General features: G+C 35.2%; 1 protein-coding gene across 1 annotated transcript; it reads left to right on the top strand.

Moving 5' to 3' along the window:
- The first annotated feature begins 579 nt into the window (after positions 1–579).
- On the top strand, positions 580–14,904 carry LOC115454870. Its single transcript, XM_037436615.1, has 18 exons — positions 580–675; positions 3,042–3,134; positions 4,815–4,918; positions 5,452–5,601; positions 5,963–6,089; positions 6,607–6,721; positions 7,142–7,259; positions 8,414–8,503; positions 9,161–9,284; positions 9,466–9,595; positions 9,948–10,051; positions 10,920–10,940; positions 11,491–11,679; positions 11,967–12,061; positions 12,422–12,525; positions 12,747–12,834; positions 14,176–14,388; positions 14,724–14,904. Exons 1-18 carry the CDS (start codon positions 580–582, stop codon positions 14,878–14,880), a joined length of 2,118 nt encoding a protein of 705 aa, XP_037292512.1. The 3' UTR covers positions 14,881–14,904.
- The last annotated feature ends 2,310 nt before the right edge of the window (positions 14,905–17,214 follow it).

Below are 17,214 nucleotides of genomic sequence, written 5' to 3'. Positions count from 1 at the left end.
GTTTGATAAACATCAGTAGGAACGATAAGATAATCTAGTTAATATGGAATATAGCAGCACCACCTTTTCTGACTAACTGCCCTCTCAATTATATCGGCGGCATAGTAGCCGGCAAAATTCGCGTCCCGGATCAGCCTGTGTATATACAGCTTCATACAGTCCGATGTGTTGATAGAGGTCATAATCATGAGGTGCATTGGAGTCAATTTGTCAAAAAAACTACATCAACTTTCATAGAATTCAAACGAAAACAACAGTAAGACCAAATTGGGCCGTCAATACTCCAATACGAGTATCTTAATATGGATATTGGAAACGTTTCCGGAACAATCCAATAAAAATATTTTACCCAAAGTTCTAAGTTATTTATGCGTATTATTACCATAAGAATTGTATTATCTAAGCTGGAGTTCTGGTATTTATTAGGAACTAGCTATTGCTTGCGACTGCGCCTGCGTGAAAACTGTTTTTTCGGATAAAAGTCCTGTTTTGTATTTACTTGGCAATAAAAAGTAGCCTATAGCACTCAAGAATTATGTAGCTTCCTTTCTATCATCATCAGGATGTCCACTGCTGAACATGGGTCTCTCCAAAGATTTCCAGTACGATCTATCGGAAGCGGCTCGCATCCAGCGACCTCTTGCGACTTTTATGAGGTCATCTGGCCACCTCGTGGTGAACACCGAAACTGCGCTTGCCAGTTCGTGACCTCCACTCCAGAACCTTCTTGTCCTATCGACTATCAGTTCTACGAGCTATGTGCCCTGCCCACTGCCACTTTAGCTTCCTATCAGTGTAAACAGAATTCTAAATCGGTCCAGTAGTTTGTAAGATAAGCAAGTTGAAACAAACAAACTCTTCAGCTTTTTATATTAGTATGGATATTATCATAGAAATTACTTCATTTGCTATTCATTTTGAATAAATCTATATACTAAATGTAGGCGTTATTGATTCTTAATATCATGTTCGGAAGCGATATTGGCAATTTAAAAGATTTTTATAACAGTATTGAAAAATATATAGAATCAAAATATGGGATTATTTCCCCTGAGGTTTCGTCAATGTTCAATTCCATTGGTGACAATACTTAAGCCTATGTCCTTGCTTAGAGCTTAAGCTTCGTCCGGAACAAATTTCATCAAAATTGGTTCAGTTCCATCCATGAAAGCGTAACAGACAAACATAGTTTCTAATGTATTTATCAGTATCTATGTAGTAACCATGAAACGATATTATTAAAGATAAGTTCTGCCGTTCATAGCTTACAGAATTCAAGGCTCACGATCTCTTATATTACTGCAATAACCAATAATTTGGTCACAATAATTGTTTACATTCACTTTAACATAAGTTGCATCACTATGAATTGTATAATCCGCCATCTTTAACAGTTGGTTGCGCAAAATGGCGCGCATTCGAATTTTATATTCGTTTAGTAACGGCTGTTTAGTTGCCATAAACATTTAACATTTCATAATTCAAATGTGTTCTGTTATTTTTATGTATTCTGCATTTGGCGCCAAAATGATTAATTCTATATGGCATGATTATATTTACTACTATATAGCATTGATTGTCTGAGACAAGGTTGATTTTCGTAATCAAATTTGTCTAAAATATTCTTTAAAAACTTCCACGATACTTAATAAATCAGAATTTATTAAGTATCGTTGAATAACTTGAACAAACAGAAACAAAATTTGAAAATGCGTTATTTAGGAACGAATTAACAACAGATTTAAGCAGATAAACTTTTGATTTGAATTGAAAGGCTAAGAAAGAATACTTAGTCATTATTTCAATGACATTTTAAAGATATGAAGTCACTCATTTAAAAATTTACTTCATTTATTTTATGTTTTATAAGTTCTATAATAGGAACCAGCGCTTGTAGATTTTATATTAAAACGCAAAATGTAGTAACTTGCAGAAATCTATACATGTTATAAAACAAAATCCTCTTTTCTGTCTGTCTATATGTTATCGATTTTCTCAAAGTCTACTGAACGAACTTTCATGAAATTCGGTATGGAGATAGTTTAAGACCCTAGGAAGGTTATAGGCTATTTTCTATCTCAGGAAAATATATAGCGGTACTTTTATTATTAAAACTCCTTCACGCGGGCGAAGCAAAAGCTAGTGTCGCAACAGTTATACTAAAGATTCATCAGTAACCTTGATCATCATGACGTATTTATAGGTATATAGACCTTTTTGCATATTTATCATGCAATCTATTTACGATGACAGATGTCATTTTGACTGATCGCATGCGACGTCCGCCATCTTGATTGATTTTTATAATTTTTAAATACTTATCAAAACTGGAAGCGGCGATAGTCTAGTTGGGTGTGGAACGGACTGCCAAGACGAATGTCCGCAGGTTCAAACCCCAAGGGCACACACCTCTGACTTTTCTAAAAATCATGTGTGTATTAATTGTGAATTTATCGTTCGCTTTAACGGTAAAGGAAAACATCGTGAAGAAACCTGCACATCTGAGAAGTTCTCTATAGGAATTTCGAAGGTGTGTGAAGTCTACCAATCCGCACTAGGCCAGCGTGGTGGACTAAGGCCTAATCCCTCTCAGTAGTAGAGGAGGCCCGTGCTCAGCAGTGGGCAAGTATATAATATAGGGCTGACATTATTATTATCATAACTGGTATTACATAATATTTATGCCAGCCCTGTATTGTATACTGTCTATTAGCCTGCCTTAGTCCACCACGCTGGCCTATTGCTAGTTGGCGGACTATATATACCTTCAATATTTTATGTGGAATTCTCATATATATCGTATGTAGATTCCTCACGATGTTTCCCTACACCTTTTATACGAAGGATATTTATAATTATTGAAGAAAAATCCACACATAACTTTATAGAGTCAAATGTTATTTGGGTTTTAACCTGCGTAAATTCGTCTCGCCTGTTACTTCCATTGCGAACTAAGCTAAAATCACTATGTATTATTTTCCAATAACTAGCTAAATACAACCCCAAAATGTCAATCTTACGGTACATTTCTCTTGTTCCAGCATGGAATCGGCGTGGAGCTGGTGCGTGCTCTGGACAGCCATCCGCCCAACATTTCCAACGTCTTCTGCGAGTGCGACTCAAAGGACGACGTGGTACGTATACAAAAATAGAAAAAAAAGGAAAGAGAAAAGTTTACGTTGTTGCGTTGGATCTCATAATATTTTTGTGTAGTTCGTTTACAAGGTATTATCTAGGCTTGAAAGGGAAATATCTAAGCGACAATCGGTAAACTTTTGAGTAAAACTATTGAGAGTTTTGATTTAAATAAGAAAATTCATATTAATTGAACTATTTACTTTATAAAAATATAGTCTAATGATGTTAAAATAGTCCTAGAGCTTCAAAACCTAGATGTAACGAAAAAAAATGTTGATTCTAAATATATGTATATATAACTCATTTTCGTTACATTTGTCGCTTAGATATGATTGGTTTTCAAGCTTATTATATGATACACATATATTATTATGCCTTGAGTCTTTGACTAAGAAATGATATCTGAATCATTTCGATATAAAACGAACTAATTAAAATTATGTTGTATAATTTTAGGATTTGATGCTTTTTTAATCAAGTTATAATTTATTTATCTATTTGTTTTTATCTTACGAAAAATCTGCACTGAAATATCTACTTGAAATATCTATGAAATGAAATATTTAACCTGACACGAAATAAAAGTACATATTAAAATGTTTTAATTAGGAATCTGATATTTGAATCAGTTAATTTTTTTATCGTAAAAATTCATATCTGACTATTTTAAAATCAATTCTTAAAAAATAAGAGTCGAATAGTCAATAGACTATTTAGTAACAATGACGATTCAATTAGAATCGTTTCGTTTGAAGCCGAGCGGATGTTGTGATCATGACAACCGACGCGCGGCTGGACGCATCCTGAGTCCTGCTTCCTTTGCTTTATTGCCCTTTTAAACTAGATTTCAAATAAATCTTGTAGTGCTACTGTCTAATGGCATTAATTATCATGTTAATCCTCAGAGTTATAACAAGCTGTTAATTGGTGTTTAACTTGTAGTAGACTTAATGAAAAGACATAGTTTAGAAACGATCTCAGAACAAGAACAAGCATAGAAGTAATACTATTATATTTGAATGTAAACCATCTTAGACAGCAAGAAATTTAATTGTGTTGCGATTCCTTCTGACGCAATTATAACATATTTATGGGCGGTCGTATCGCTTGCCATCAGGCAAACGGCAAGCTCGTCTCGTCTTTCAAAGCAATAAATAAACAAGAAAAAAAAAACCAACTACCCCACTGCTGGGTACGAGCCTCTTTTACTGACAGGTTTTAAGCTACCAATAGGCTGCAAGGAATCTGAATTCCTTATAGAGACTTTATTTGGTATCCTCACGAAATTCATTCACTGTCAATGCGAGAGATAATCAATAATTGGATCAAGGCACAATCTTATGTAATAAATAATGAAGAAGCGGCGATAGCGTAGTTGGGAGTGCAACGGAATGCCGAGACAAATATCCGCAGGTTAAAAATCCAAACTATGTGCTTTCTTTGTGAATTATCGCTTGCTTTAACATTGACGGTAAACATCGTTAGGAAACCTACATACCTAAGAAATTCTCTATAGGAATTTAGAGGATGTGTAAACTCTATCAAACTTCACTAGGCCAGCGTGATGGACTAAGGCCCTGTTAGTAGTAGAGGAGGCCCGTGCCCAGCAGTGAGACAATATATAATACAGGGCTGATATTATTATTATTTATATACAACCATTTATATGTTTCCAGACCATCACATGTGATTGCGAGGCGACTCCAGCGTTCCAGCTTAAGGCGTTCAGCCAACGAGGGGAGAAGGTCGAGGTCTCGCACTACCGAGTCAATGTCAACAGGTCAGTTTGGGGTCCGAAATTCAGCTAGGAGAGATCCAAGTCTATAATAACCCTGGATTTTAAATATTAGACGATGATACAAGTTTTGGTATCCTTTACTGGTGGAACAAAGCCACTTGTTTCTGATCTCCACCGGTAGAGGGATGTACGGTGATGAGTGTGGATAGAAGAAGGAAAATTTGCATCATGAACTCAAATATTTGTAGCGACATAAAGGTTGTCGCCGCTGTAGAGGAACAGTTGGTTGGGTTCCTCTATGGAAGGGGAAGATTTTCAATCAGGCAGATGTTGCGACCCGTCGAGGCCTCCAACGGTTCTAATTCGGAGGTGGTATATATGCTACGCGTCACACAAATTCTACCATCGCAAGTTAGAATGATCTATCGCCATCTAGCGTGATTGCTGTGCGTTATCACTACAATTATATCAATGCGTCTTGCAGTTCCGATGACGTTGAGATACGATGATGATGATAAGAGATAGCGGTGTATTCTTGCACCGGCTCATATTCATTAATCATTTCCTCCTTCCAGATTCCGCGCCCGTCTCAACGTGGTGTGCGTGACTGAGAAGCTGACGGGAGAGCTGAAGTTCGACGGCTGGCCTGAAGTGAAGGTGGCGTTGGCCCCAGTCGGACCCCTGCGACCCAACGCCACCGAGTCCAACCTGCAACAACTGGTCAGGTAAGGATGTTGTGTTCGAGCATATTCGGTTTCGGCGTGTCATGAATGGAATATATTTTGTCCTGGATACCTAAAACTGCATGGACTGCTTAAGACCAGGATTATGGCGCTCCCTTGAAGAGGTCTACGTTCAGCAGTGGACGGTGATAGGCTGCTTCATTGAGTACCTAAATACCTAAATACAATCGGTGGCGTAGTTGTATTTCATTTTTAAAGTATATTTTGGTTGACGTTAGCATTATGTATGAGAATAGCTGGGTATGTCATTCTAATTTCTTTAAAGCGTTAATGATTATAGAAATTAGTCTTTTATAGCCTCAAATTTGAACTGAGCGCTTTTTAAAATGTCCTCTCTTTCCAGCGACATAGTAGTGAGCGCGCTGCGTAACACAAACCTGCGGTTCAACCTCACTCCGTACCCGACTTGCCCGCGCCTGCGCAGGTACGTCGACTCCTCGCCGCGGCTGCCGCTACACTACGATTCCATGGTGAGTACTCCTCATATCTTAATTTAATCATGGATTTATCACACAAAACTATAGGTATCGTTTTCCTCGCTGGTAGATTTCTTAGGTCGAAGATCTGTTTCGGTAGGTCTATTTCTACCGTCAAGTAACAGTGTGCATGAGCTGTTCGGATTTGAAGGACATACTCCTAGTATTGTTACTGGAGCATTTGAGGATAACATCTTGCCTGAAGGTGATGAGAGCAGTGAACTGCTAATCAGTACTTACTTCGTAATCCGTTCACCCCCTCCGCTGGTGATAGTATATATTATATTTGTCCGGATAGCGACCGCACACAAGGTGGTAAAACCCGCCATAGTAGCCCACATGTCGCGTTCCGGATCAGCCTGTGTATAGATTCCAATAGGCCGGCAAAATTATGTCGATTGTCAAGGGGTAATCTCTCGTCAGTCGACATTCTATTGGACCTCACTCCACTTACCATCAGGTGGGGTCACTTTGTTGATCAGGCATTTTTAGGAAGTCGTGCCTTTTTTAGTTGCAGCATGACCGCCAGTTGTACACCTCCACGCCGAACTCCACCGTGTCCAACCCTGGCCTGCTAGGAGACAAGCGGCTGCTCGTCAAGGTCGTCGGCGCCAAGGATATTGGGGGTGAGATAATTGTGTTCTAGAATGTTCTTTATACAGTAATTTGTATATAGCTTTACTAAATGACTATATAATGTTTTTGGAAATAATACTTTACAATAAGTTATTCGAACCGTAGATGTAAAATAAAATTGTGTAAGTTTCGAACTTACATAATTTAAATAATAATTAAATATCAACACTTACACAATTTACACCTTCTAATGTCTTTACTACTGCTCCTTACAATATCAATATCACACTTGCAGTCAGAAATCCGCCATAGTCGCACTAAACTACAAAATTTTGATGACTGATGATTTTTTTTCTAAATCTTTTTCCTTTATTCTGAGACACCGTCCCTTTATTGTTAAACAAGAATTAGCTTGAAATACAACTGGGATTAATTCTAAACTTCTTCTTAGAATTTATACATATTTCCAGGTAAGACGGGTTGCATAGCGCCATATTGCGTGGTGGAAATGGACGAACCGCCGCAGAGGAACCAGACCGCCTTCAAGAAGGAGACCACCAGTCCGCAGTGGGAGGAACACTTCCTCTTGTAAGTAACACTCAGCGCCGTATCAATCAATCTCACCTTTGAGTACACATTTAAGGCGTTGAAATTTTTACCAAATAGCCTTCAAGAAAGAGACTACCAGCCCGTAGTGGGAGGAATACTTTTTGTTGTAAGTAACACTCAGCGCCGTATCAATCTCACCCTTGAGTAGCATCTTAAGTATACATTCAGTCTTACTTATAAAAATTTCGCAAGGCTATGCTTAGTTAAAACACAAATTTACTCGATCAACTGTAAGTCAAAACCCGCCATCTTGCCTCTAAATAAGATTTAACTAGGAAACCGGTGTTGTTTTTGACAGCTATTTAAGCAATTTTTAATCAACTCATAACGCTAAACAAGTTTATATTGTCTGTTAAGGCATTGAATAATTTAATAAACAAAACTTTCATTTCCTTTAAGCGCCTGTTATCAGAGTTGATCTTATTCAATAACGTCGGAGTTATCATAATCAGTCATATACTAAGACTTAAGATATCAATTCAGATTTTCTGTTCATTAAATGACGAAGATTATAAGAGACATTTATCTTAAACTGCGTCTCAGTTGATATGTACTTCAGAGCGAAATTGAGTGGCAGTAATAAGACCCTTACAGATTAGGTGCCGGATTAATAAATCTATCTCACCTATAAGTAGGAACTTTTGACTAGGATCTTAAGATACCGATAAACAAAAATATACTTTATTTCATGTCTATTAAAGTCGCTCTCAAAGGGCTGACGGCTTATAAGTCGACAGTCAAAGATTTAATTAACAAAACAAAGCCGTTATTTATGCCTGTGGTCATATAAGTCGACGTTGTAATAAATTAAACGAGCATTTGACAAATAATTCAAAGAGAAACATTTGTAGGACAAGATTTTTGTCTGTTTTTGTTTTGTATCAACTATTATTACTGGGCATTGGCATAATCACCTCTAGATAAATAGTGAAAGCCATAATATAAAATAAAAATTAAAGTCAGGTTTCGGTTTAAAATTTGACGTAACCGCTATGAAGTATTTGCAAGTAACAACGTTAATATATCGCTAGCTCATTATTACAAGGACCTATGTTAATTTTTTTTTATATTGGAAAAATAAGGTTGAAAAAAAATATGTTGGCGAAAATTAGACATAAGTGATTTTGTTACAGCGAGCTGTCCCCGCAAACGGCGGAGCTTCTGTTCGAAGTGTACGACCGCACGGGGCCGCCGTCGCCGGGCGGCGCCGCGACGCAACACAGGTATATATATATCATTACCATCGTAGGTGTTTCATTACCGTCATCGCAAAATTCATTTTCATTGGCGTCGTTTTCTAACCGGCTTCAAAAAAAGGAGGAGGTTATCAATTCGACGCGAATGTTTTTTTTTATTATTTTGTGTTTGATTGAATTCCAATTTACTGTGTAGTAAATTGACTGAGTACGTCGGGAGAAAATTATAATATAAAAAACGGCAACGAAAATCCGTAATTTTTTTTCATTTAATGTCTAACATTCGCGTAAACATAAGAAATTAAAATTAACTCACTTGAAATTTAATACCTTTTAGTGTTATTTGTACCCTCAAAAAATAAACATACGTTTTTATACTGAATACTTTTGTATCAAAAATGTTCTGTATGTGTTATCTAATAATAATAATAATGAGTACATCGCCCTTCATTACATTCTAATTCGTTCCAGCGCCATGGGTCCGTCATATGTTTTTTTTTTAATATTAGCCCGGAGTATGGAATTTTTGCCCGATATGACGATAGGCTCGGCCCCCTATCACATCATGGGACGGAATTAATACGGCGAATGCGAATGCCCAATTATTCTGCCTACCTGCCTTGGCATAAAAGGCATGTGAGTCCAATTGAAATGTAATAATACATATTTTGTCCTATATTGCAGGTTTCTGGGTCTAGGCCTGGTGGGTATCGACGAACTCCTGGCGGCGCCGTCCCAGCGGCAGCAGATCGCGCTGCAGACCAGGCCCATGGAGGAGCACGACATCAGCGGCACGCTCACTGTCGAGGTGGGTGGTTTATATTTTTTTTTTCAAATACTTACCCCGCAGGCAACAGTAACAGTAACAACCATTATCGATATAGTTCAATCATTTATGTACTCTAACTTTTAATTTTCAGTATAGTTCAATTACTTATCTTCACAAAGTTTTCCGTTGACAATTTTAATGATGATGATAATGATTGCAGTTCCTGTTCATCGACGGTCCGGAGATCCCCGAGCTGGGCTCGCGGCCGGTCAAGATCAAGGAGAGCCTGCGCACCGTCTCGCCTCAGGGACAACTCACTACCACCACCAAGACCATATTCAAACAAAATGGTATGTAGTTTCATAACCATTATTTTTTATATGTATTCTTAGTAGGAGGTCCTGCAATATTTTTTTTTTTGTGTATTGACTCCCACACTCGTTCCCCCCATCCAGGACAAGGGATGACGTTTATTGATTTTAATTCTTAAATTCTTCATTCTCTATTTTTTTCGGTTTAATAGGTTCTAAAATTAATCCCTATAGGTAATATGTGATTAACGGTAATGACTTGGCTGACTTCCTAAAAACTGGGCCTGGGTAAAAACAAAATTATTCTGTCACAAGCCGTTGAACGCCTAAATATGTCAGTTTTTACCATATACCCTCATTACCAACACCTCGTATGTCATTACCATGTCAGGTCACGAGACGCAACAGCTGACGGCGTCAGCACTCCGCGAGCTGGAGATGAGCCCCGCCAGCGCCGCCAACAAGTCCACACTCATCATACACTCGGTGCAGCGGGTGAGTTACTCTACTTTGTCGTGTGTTTGAGGTTTGATATTTGAGTACAGTGGTGGATACGTAAGCCCGTCTTCGAAAAATTAAACGTTAATTGATGTATTTGTACAGTCAATTACAAAAATTGTTTTTTTTTTAGTTTTTTTTATTAAAAACAATGTATCCGACTACTTAATGGTAAGCAAAGTAGGGTCCAGACAGCGTCAACTAACGAGAGATTATCCATCGCCAGTCGACACAATTATGCGTATTACGTCAAACACAGTAGTAGATGCAATTTAACATAATCAGATACTAAGATAATTCACTATGATCTGTGCAATCTGCGATTAGAAGAAAACTCCTCTTTCACCGTCCATTTTTTTATTTTAATATATACTTTAACAAGTTATCCGTAGAAGGGGAAATTCGTGTTAGAATATTAAAGTGAAGGTAGTCTTGACAGTGACGACGATAAGTGCGACAATAAAATATCCCACTACCATTAAATCAAAACTTAGTTACAACAATAATTTAACGTAGATTTTCACCGCGTACTAAAGATTTGTACGTAAAGTATTTTTTTTTTGTTAGCAAGAACTTTTTGGTTATATAAATAAATTGTTAGTATTACGGAAAACTGTTTAGGCCATTTAGTTTTAGTTAAGCTGTTCAGTTATTTTGTAGTTGACTGTACATAACTAAGTGATTTGGTAATTTAGAACGTAAAAAAAGATTTAATTATTCATATCCACCGCTCTACGCCTGTGAAAGTTTATGAACGAGTGAGTCCGCGCTTATTTTTTACATTGTACATAAGTTTGCCCTAACGATAACTCATAACTAATAATTTTATTTTCATTGCCTGCGTTTGCGGTTAAAAAAAAAATAGGAGCCCAAGAAGTCTATTAAGGTAAGACCGTTTTTCGAAAATTTACATTCCCCGAAATGTCATAGTTTTTTTTTTTAGTATATCGATATGATTCGTAAATAAATTTGATGACCCCTTTAGTTGTTTGTAAATAGATTTTTTGTTACCTTTTCAAAGCATGCATATGTCCAGCTAGTTTGTAGTGGCATTTTTACAGTCTTATTATATTTTTTTTTGTTGCCCTACTTAGCAAGAAAAAAACATGAAAACCTTTTATTTTTATATTTTCTGTTATTGCAAAAAAATCTCAAAAGTGTTTTTTTGTGTTACTCTACTTAGTAAAAAAAGAAGAAAACCATTTCTTTTATTTTCTGCTACCGCAAATAAAATATCTGTAATCTCAGATTATTGTACGTACATTTTTATGAGAAAATTCAAGTTAAATTTATTAATAATATTAATTTTACCACAAGTACATTAACTCGTTTAGGTCGCACAAATTATTACTGTCAAAATGCCACAAAACCTCCCCAATAGAATCTAATCGCATCGCTTTCGAGTGTTGCCATACTAACACAACATATCCGCGAAGGTGGAACTAACCGACTCCGGCAAGTTCATCGAGGTGGAACGCGAGGCCATAGACAACCCGCCTCTCCAGCCCATAGACTATGTAGACCACAGTGTCAAAGAGAAGACGGCCAGCCCCAACCAATCGCCGGGAAAGAGTGTAAGGATTAAGGAAAACGGCGCTAAAACGAACGGAGAAAATCTAGACATGGTATGGTGTTGTGTGTTTTTGTGTTATTAACTTTATTTTAAGTTATGCACTTTTGTTCTATGGGCACTGTCATATTTTTTTTTAATCAGGAATGTTATTTTGTCTTTCCCTGTATTTTTTATTTATAATATGATGCATACTTATTTTATTACTATCTGTCTATTTTTAAAATTATTAAAAATATTTATATACAAGCATATGCATAAAAAAAATAAGCCAAAATAAAAATCTGAAAACTTACAGTTATTTATAAAAACTATGTCATTTATAAAGACATTTTTTTATAGCAAGGTGACTACGTGAACAACCAAAACGAGAGCGTTCCCCCGGAGCCGGCGCCGAGGAAACGGCGACGAGACTTCTTCGGCACCATCAAAAGGAGGTGAGTACAACATTATACATGTACAACTAAAATGACTATTGGAAAACTAAAGATACATAGACTAGGCATATATATATTCATAGACTAGGGTTTGTAATTTGTTTAGGATTACCGACTTTTTATATTATATTCCCATAATATGTAAAAAAATAAATTTTCCATTAATGTTTAATAAATCGAAATATTCCATTAAGGAGGTATTTCTGCTTCAAATAATATATACTAATCCTATAAATCCTATACTGATTTGCGTTGTCTTTTTTAATCAAATATTTATGAGGCTTATTGTTTAAAAGTTAAAAAAATAGGAAAAAATCTAATAATCATACAAGTTATTAGAAGTAAAGTTTCCATTTGCAGACTAGGTAGATCTCGCACTCGCGGACAGTCGCTGGACATGACCGACTCCGAGCTCGAGCACCAGAGCCGCATGCGCAGCATCAGCGCCGAGAGGAACACGCATGGTGAGGGTGCGTTCAATATCTAAAAAAAGAGAAAAAAATGTGTCTATCATTATATTTCAAAATAATTAACTTAATTTAATTGACGAATTACCTGTAGAGAAATCTTTTTAACGAAAAAAAGATAAATAAAAACTAAAAAAGGTGTATTAACATGGTTTATAGAAAAAAAATATTAGATGATACATTTTAATCGTAATACCCTTCTTTATCCCGTGTTGCAGAAAAAGCCCTATCCGTCCCAAACAGAAACGTGTATTCCGCCGGTGCATCCCCCGCACAGTCGGGAGATGAATCCAGGACCTCCAGAAGGTGGGTTCAACAACAATACGTACGATAACAGCACACGTGATGTACCGGCATTGATATCACAACTGAGCCCATGTAACTTATTGGTGTCATTTTTTGATAATATTTTTTTCGTCTTTTTAATAATATGTTTTCTTTTTTTTTATGTGTCATTTTTCTATAAAATCCAAATATATAATGTACACAAATAATGTACAAAGGATATCCTAAAAAAAACATAAATATTATAAAAAATATATAATTAAGTCATAAAAATAACATAGTATGCTGTAAAAAATATTTATCAACAAATGATAGTAGTGAGATACATGCTGGCTCTATGGTGTCTCATTCATCCATTTTCTATCTGGTGAAAGTGTTGTAATTATGTAAACAATAAGTGTTGAGAAAGGTTTGCACATATAAATGTACTGATACATTTTTGTAGAATTAAACAAGAGTTATATAGATTTGTTATCATTTCTTAGCCCTTTTGATAGCCAAAAAGGTTGGATATATATTTTTTAAAGACTTTTATAAGAATTAACAATAAAAAAAAAATACTTTTGCGTAATTAAAAAAAATTAATAAGCTTTTTTATTTAGAAATGTGTGAAAAAATACAATACTCCATAATTTAATAGTGTTTTTCAAAATGAAAATAGTTGGAGCTTCTACAAGATTATTGGCGTAGAAAATTAGCTAATAGCTGGTAACCCTGTTCATAGTTACTAGTATAAAAGTAGGTGTTTGACGCTTTGGTTAGTTCGGATTAAGCATGGCAAGACTACATTATTTCTAACTACAATTGGCATAAGAAATAAACTAACGACACCGCTTCTAACTAAATAATGAAATCTTGCCATAGATATTTTACCGATTTTTTAGGTAACATCGGCACTAATTGTATATTTTTCTTCTTTTTTTCATCTGTCAACACTCACGCTGGGGGTAATGGCACTCTGCAAACTGGTAACACTGGTATTTTCTAATACTAAATGGCTGTTTCTATTAATGCATGTATTTTCCGCTTTCATATATCATTGTGTTTACATTACCTTTTTGTGTTTTATGTGTTCCTTTTTATCCTGCATTTATTTCTGATAATTTTTCCTTATGTAAATCCCTCGAAATATTCAATTTCAAAAATAATTATCCTTACCTACTTAAACTTTTTTCTATTGTTTTTCGTTTGTAATCTCGGCCAACTTATTAATTTATCCAAAATACCTCTTAATTTTCATTGTTTTTTAACTCAATATCCCAAAACGCTTACTCCACCGTGAAAAAAAAATCAAATACCTACCATTTACCCCATCCAAATCTTTTCGCCCCAAACCCGATTTCGTAAAATTGACGTCCGAAGGTCCTCTCTTAGCGAAGCGTCCGGCTTCAGTACTGCTTCAGCGAGGACGTTCATCCACGAAGCGTCGACCCTGGTGCTGGAGACCATCGAGGCGGGCATCAAGAAGCACTACCTGGTGCCACTAGCCATCGCCCAGCGATCCCGGTGGCGGCGGAAGGGGGTCAAACTTCATATTTACAATGAGCACACATTTATTGCTAAGCATCTTACTGGGTAAGTTGGTTTCAATTTTTTTTTCGGCGCAAAAAAAAATTAAACCGTCCCATAGTATACAAGGTGCATTTTTTATATACTGATTTAAACACATGGCACACCAATTAAAAAAGATAAACTGCAAATAACAAAATTGTTATATCTATGTTTTACCTTTTTGATTGTTTTAATGAATAAACAACAAAAAAAAGTTACATCCCTTTTATCCGTTTACAAAAATACTTTACTCCTACGACTTTTCTACGTGTAATTTAATATAAGCAACACTTACATCTTTTTTTTATAAATTTTGCCCCCAAAGACTCTAATTACAATATGAAACCGAACGATTCCAGCGGCACAGTGTGCGAGGTGTGCGGTAAGACAGTGGCGCGGCGGCTCGGCAAGCAAGGCTACGAGTGCCGCGACTGCACGCTGCGCTGCCACAAGCACTGCCATGTCAAAGTGCCCAACACATGCCCCAGATCCACCGTGCACAATATGGAGCTGTAAGTATTCCTCCGTAGATTCATTTTTAATTGTCCAGTGTGAAAAAAACAATGGGGTACCCCATTTAATAGATCCGTCTTAATGTGCCAGTAACTGCATTAGGCTTTACCGTTCACGGTTAATTCGATTTGTATAATATTGGTACAGACTACATACTTACCCCATTTAGTACTAGATCCGCAAGCAAAAGCAACTGAATTCTAAGCAATGTTGATGACATTTGGGACGGAATCAGCTTAAACTCAAAAGAGGGATTTCGCCTACTTTTCAAAATATTTTTCTTTAACTGAATTCATAAATGGGGTACCCCACATTTGAGTTTAGCGTCTACAGTGGACAATATATTTATTTAGTAAAAATAACTTATAATAAAGTATGAATAGATATTAGTTTGTTATTTACTATAATTTTAGATATAAATTAAGTTATTCTGCGTACCGTTTGTTTAATCGTACTACAGTTAGTTTAGCGATTTTAGACTTTATGTACCAGCAGCTAAGACAATGCGAGTTTGCATTTGCCAAATGAAATCTCTGCGAAAACAACATTAGATATAATTTAGCTTACGTTTTGCATTTGAGTTTTTTTTATCACTAAAGCCAGAATATCAGTTCCTACATCCACAATTTTATTTGCTAGTTTAAAATAATATTTTAACATTCACATAAAACACATGCATTAAACATAGACTACGTTATTAGTCTGGGCTACAGCGCCAATGGCTTTATTTTTCGAAAAAAAAAACCTGTACGTTTTCTGTATTCCTTAGCCTGGACTAAGCACTTCAAGCATAGACATAAAGTTTATTTTTTGTCAAGTTTATTACATTCAGCGTTTTATTTACTTCACATCTAGAATTATGTTAACTTACCTTACTAGAAATTATAAGAAAAAATACTTTTCTATCATGGGGCTATGTAAAGTGTTATAAGTCAAAGTAATCCTACGATTGTAATAAAACACATATGAACATTTATGTCTATTTATTTATAATAATTGACATATTTTTAAAGTATCTAATACCAAGAGGTCAATTTTGTTAAGCAAAATTAAATTAATTTATTTAATGCCTATTGGTTTTTTTAAATACTTTTTTTTCTAAATAAAGGCTTATATTGCGATGCAAAATCGATCACGAAGTCGGTATTAAAATATAGTTTAAGCTTTTGACATTTTTTTTTTACACAATGACAATTACGAAAATATTGTCAATAAATTCTATGCGTCTTAAATGTAAAAAAAAAAACAGTTTAAAATGGGAATTAAAACATAAAATGTGTATCCAAATAATTAACTGTCACTGTGTAAATAACGTACAGTAGTTTAATTTAAAAAGGTTGATTTGATTGCTAAATAACTTATATTCCGAGCTAATTTTGTTAGTAAAGATTGTCTTCTTCTCTGGCATTTTTTGTAATAAAAAATACATTTATCCTTTTTTTAAAAGAGAATAAGGCAATTGACACGTATGACACATAAAAAAATGTGACATACTGCCACGAGTAATATTAGTTTCATTACGGCTGTATTGCTTATATGTATTTTTAATTTCAACGCTGCCAAGGTCTCATTCCCATAGCTTTGGAAACGGAAGGTACTTATTGCGTTTTTTTATATTTTTTATCGTACGATAAAAGTATATAAATGTGCGAATCACGTGCAATTAGGAGGGAGTGCTTGCCACACATCATCTGTTAATTTGCCTTAAGAAAAAAAATAAGAATTATAAAAAATATTAATATTACATATGTATTGTGTTTAATTAAAAAAAAAAAACGGGATTAAATTTTGATTTTTAATTTATGTTTATTTTATTATAGGTATTTTTTTATTTTCTTACGTATACGTAATTGCAGCAGTAGAATTATAACATGATTTAAAAAAAAACTAATGGTGGTGGTTAGCACTCCTGTAAATTATATTATGTGACATACAAAATAGCATTGTAAAAATCAAAAAATTGGACAAACTAAATGTTTTTGACGAATTTATCATGCAAACTGTTATTTAAAGCCTAAATAATTATCCGTAATATAGTTAAAATTTCTTAGTAAATTTATTCGCCCTCAATTAAGATAAAATGTCAAAAATATTCATATTTAAAAATTAATATTGATTCCATAACTATCACATATTTTCATTGTTTTTTTTTTTACCGAAATCATGCTATTCTTCGCTTCAGCAAGTCTTGATATATTTTTGTTTTTTAATATAACATGTCACCTCGCTTATAAATTGAATACGGCGCTTCTCGTTTTCATTAAATTTATTTCCGAAACATGAAAGAAAAATCTTTCGTATACATCTATATATATAAAAGAAAGTGGTGATAGTTAC

The sequence above is a fragment of the Manduca sexta genome, chromosome 2, assembly GCF_014839805.1.
Source record: "Manduca sexta isolate Smith_Timp_Sample1 chromosome 2, JHU_Msex_v1.0, whole genome shotgun sequence".
Classification (NCBI taxonomy): domain Eukaryota; kingdom Metazoa; phylum Arthropoda; class Insecta; order Lepidoptera; family Sphingidae; genus Manduca; species Manduca sexta.
The sequence above is the reverse complement of the archived record's forward strand: the minus strand, read 5'-3'. Positions and strand labels throughout refer to the sequence as shown.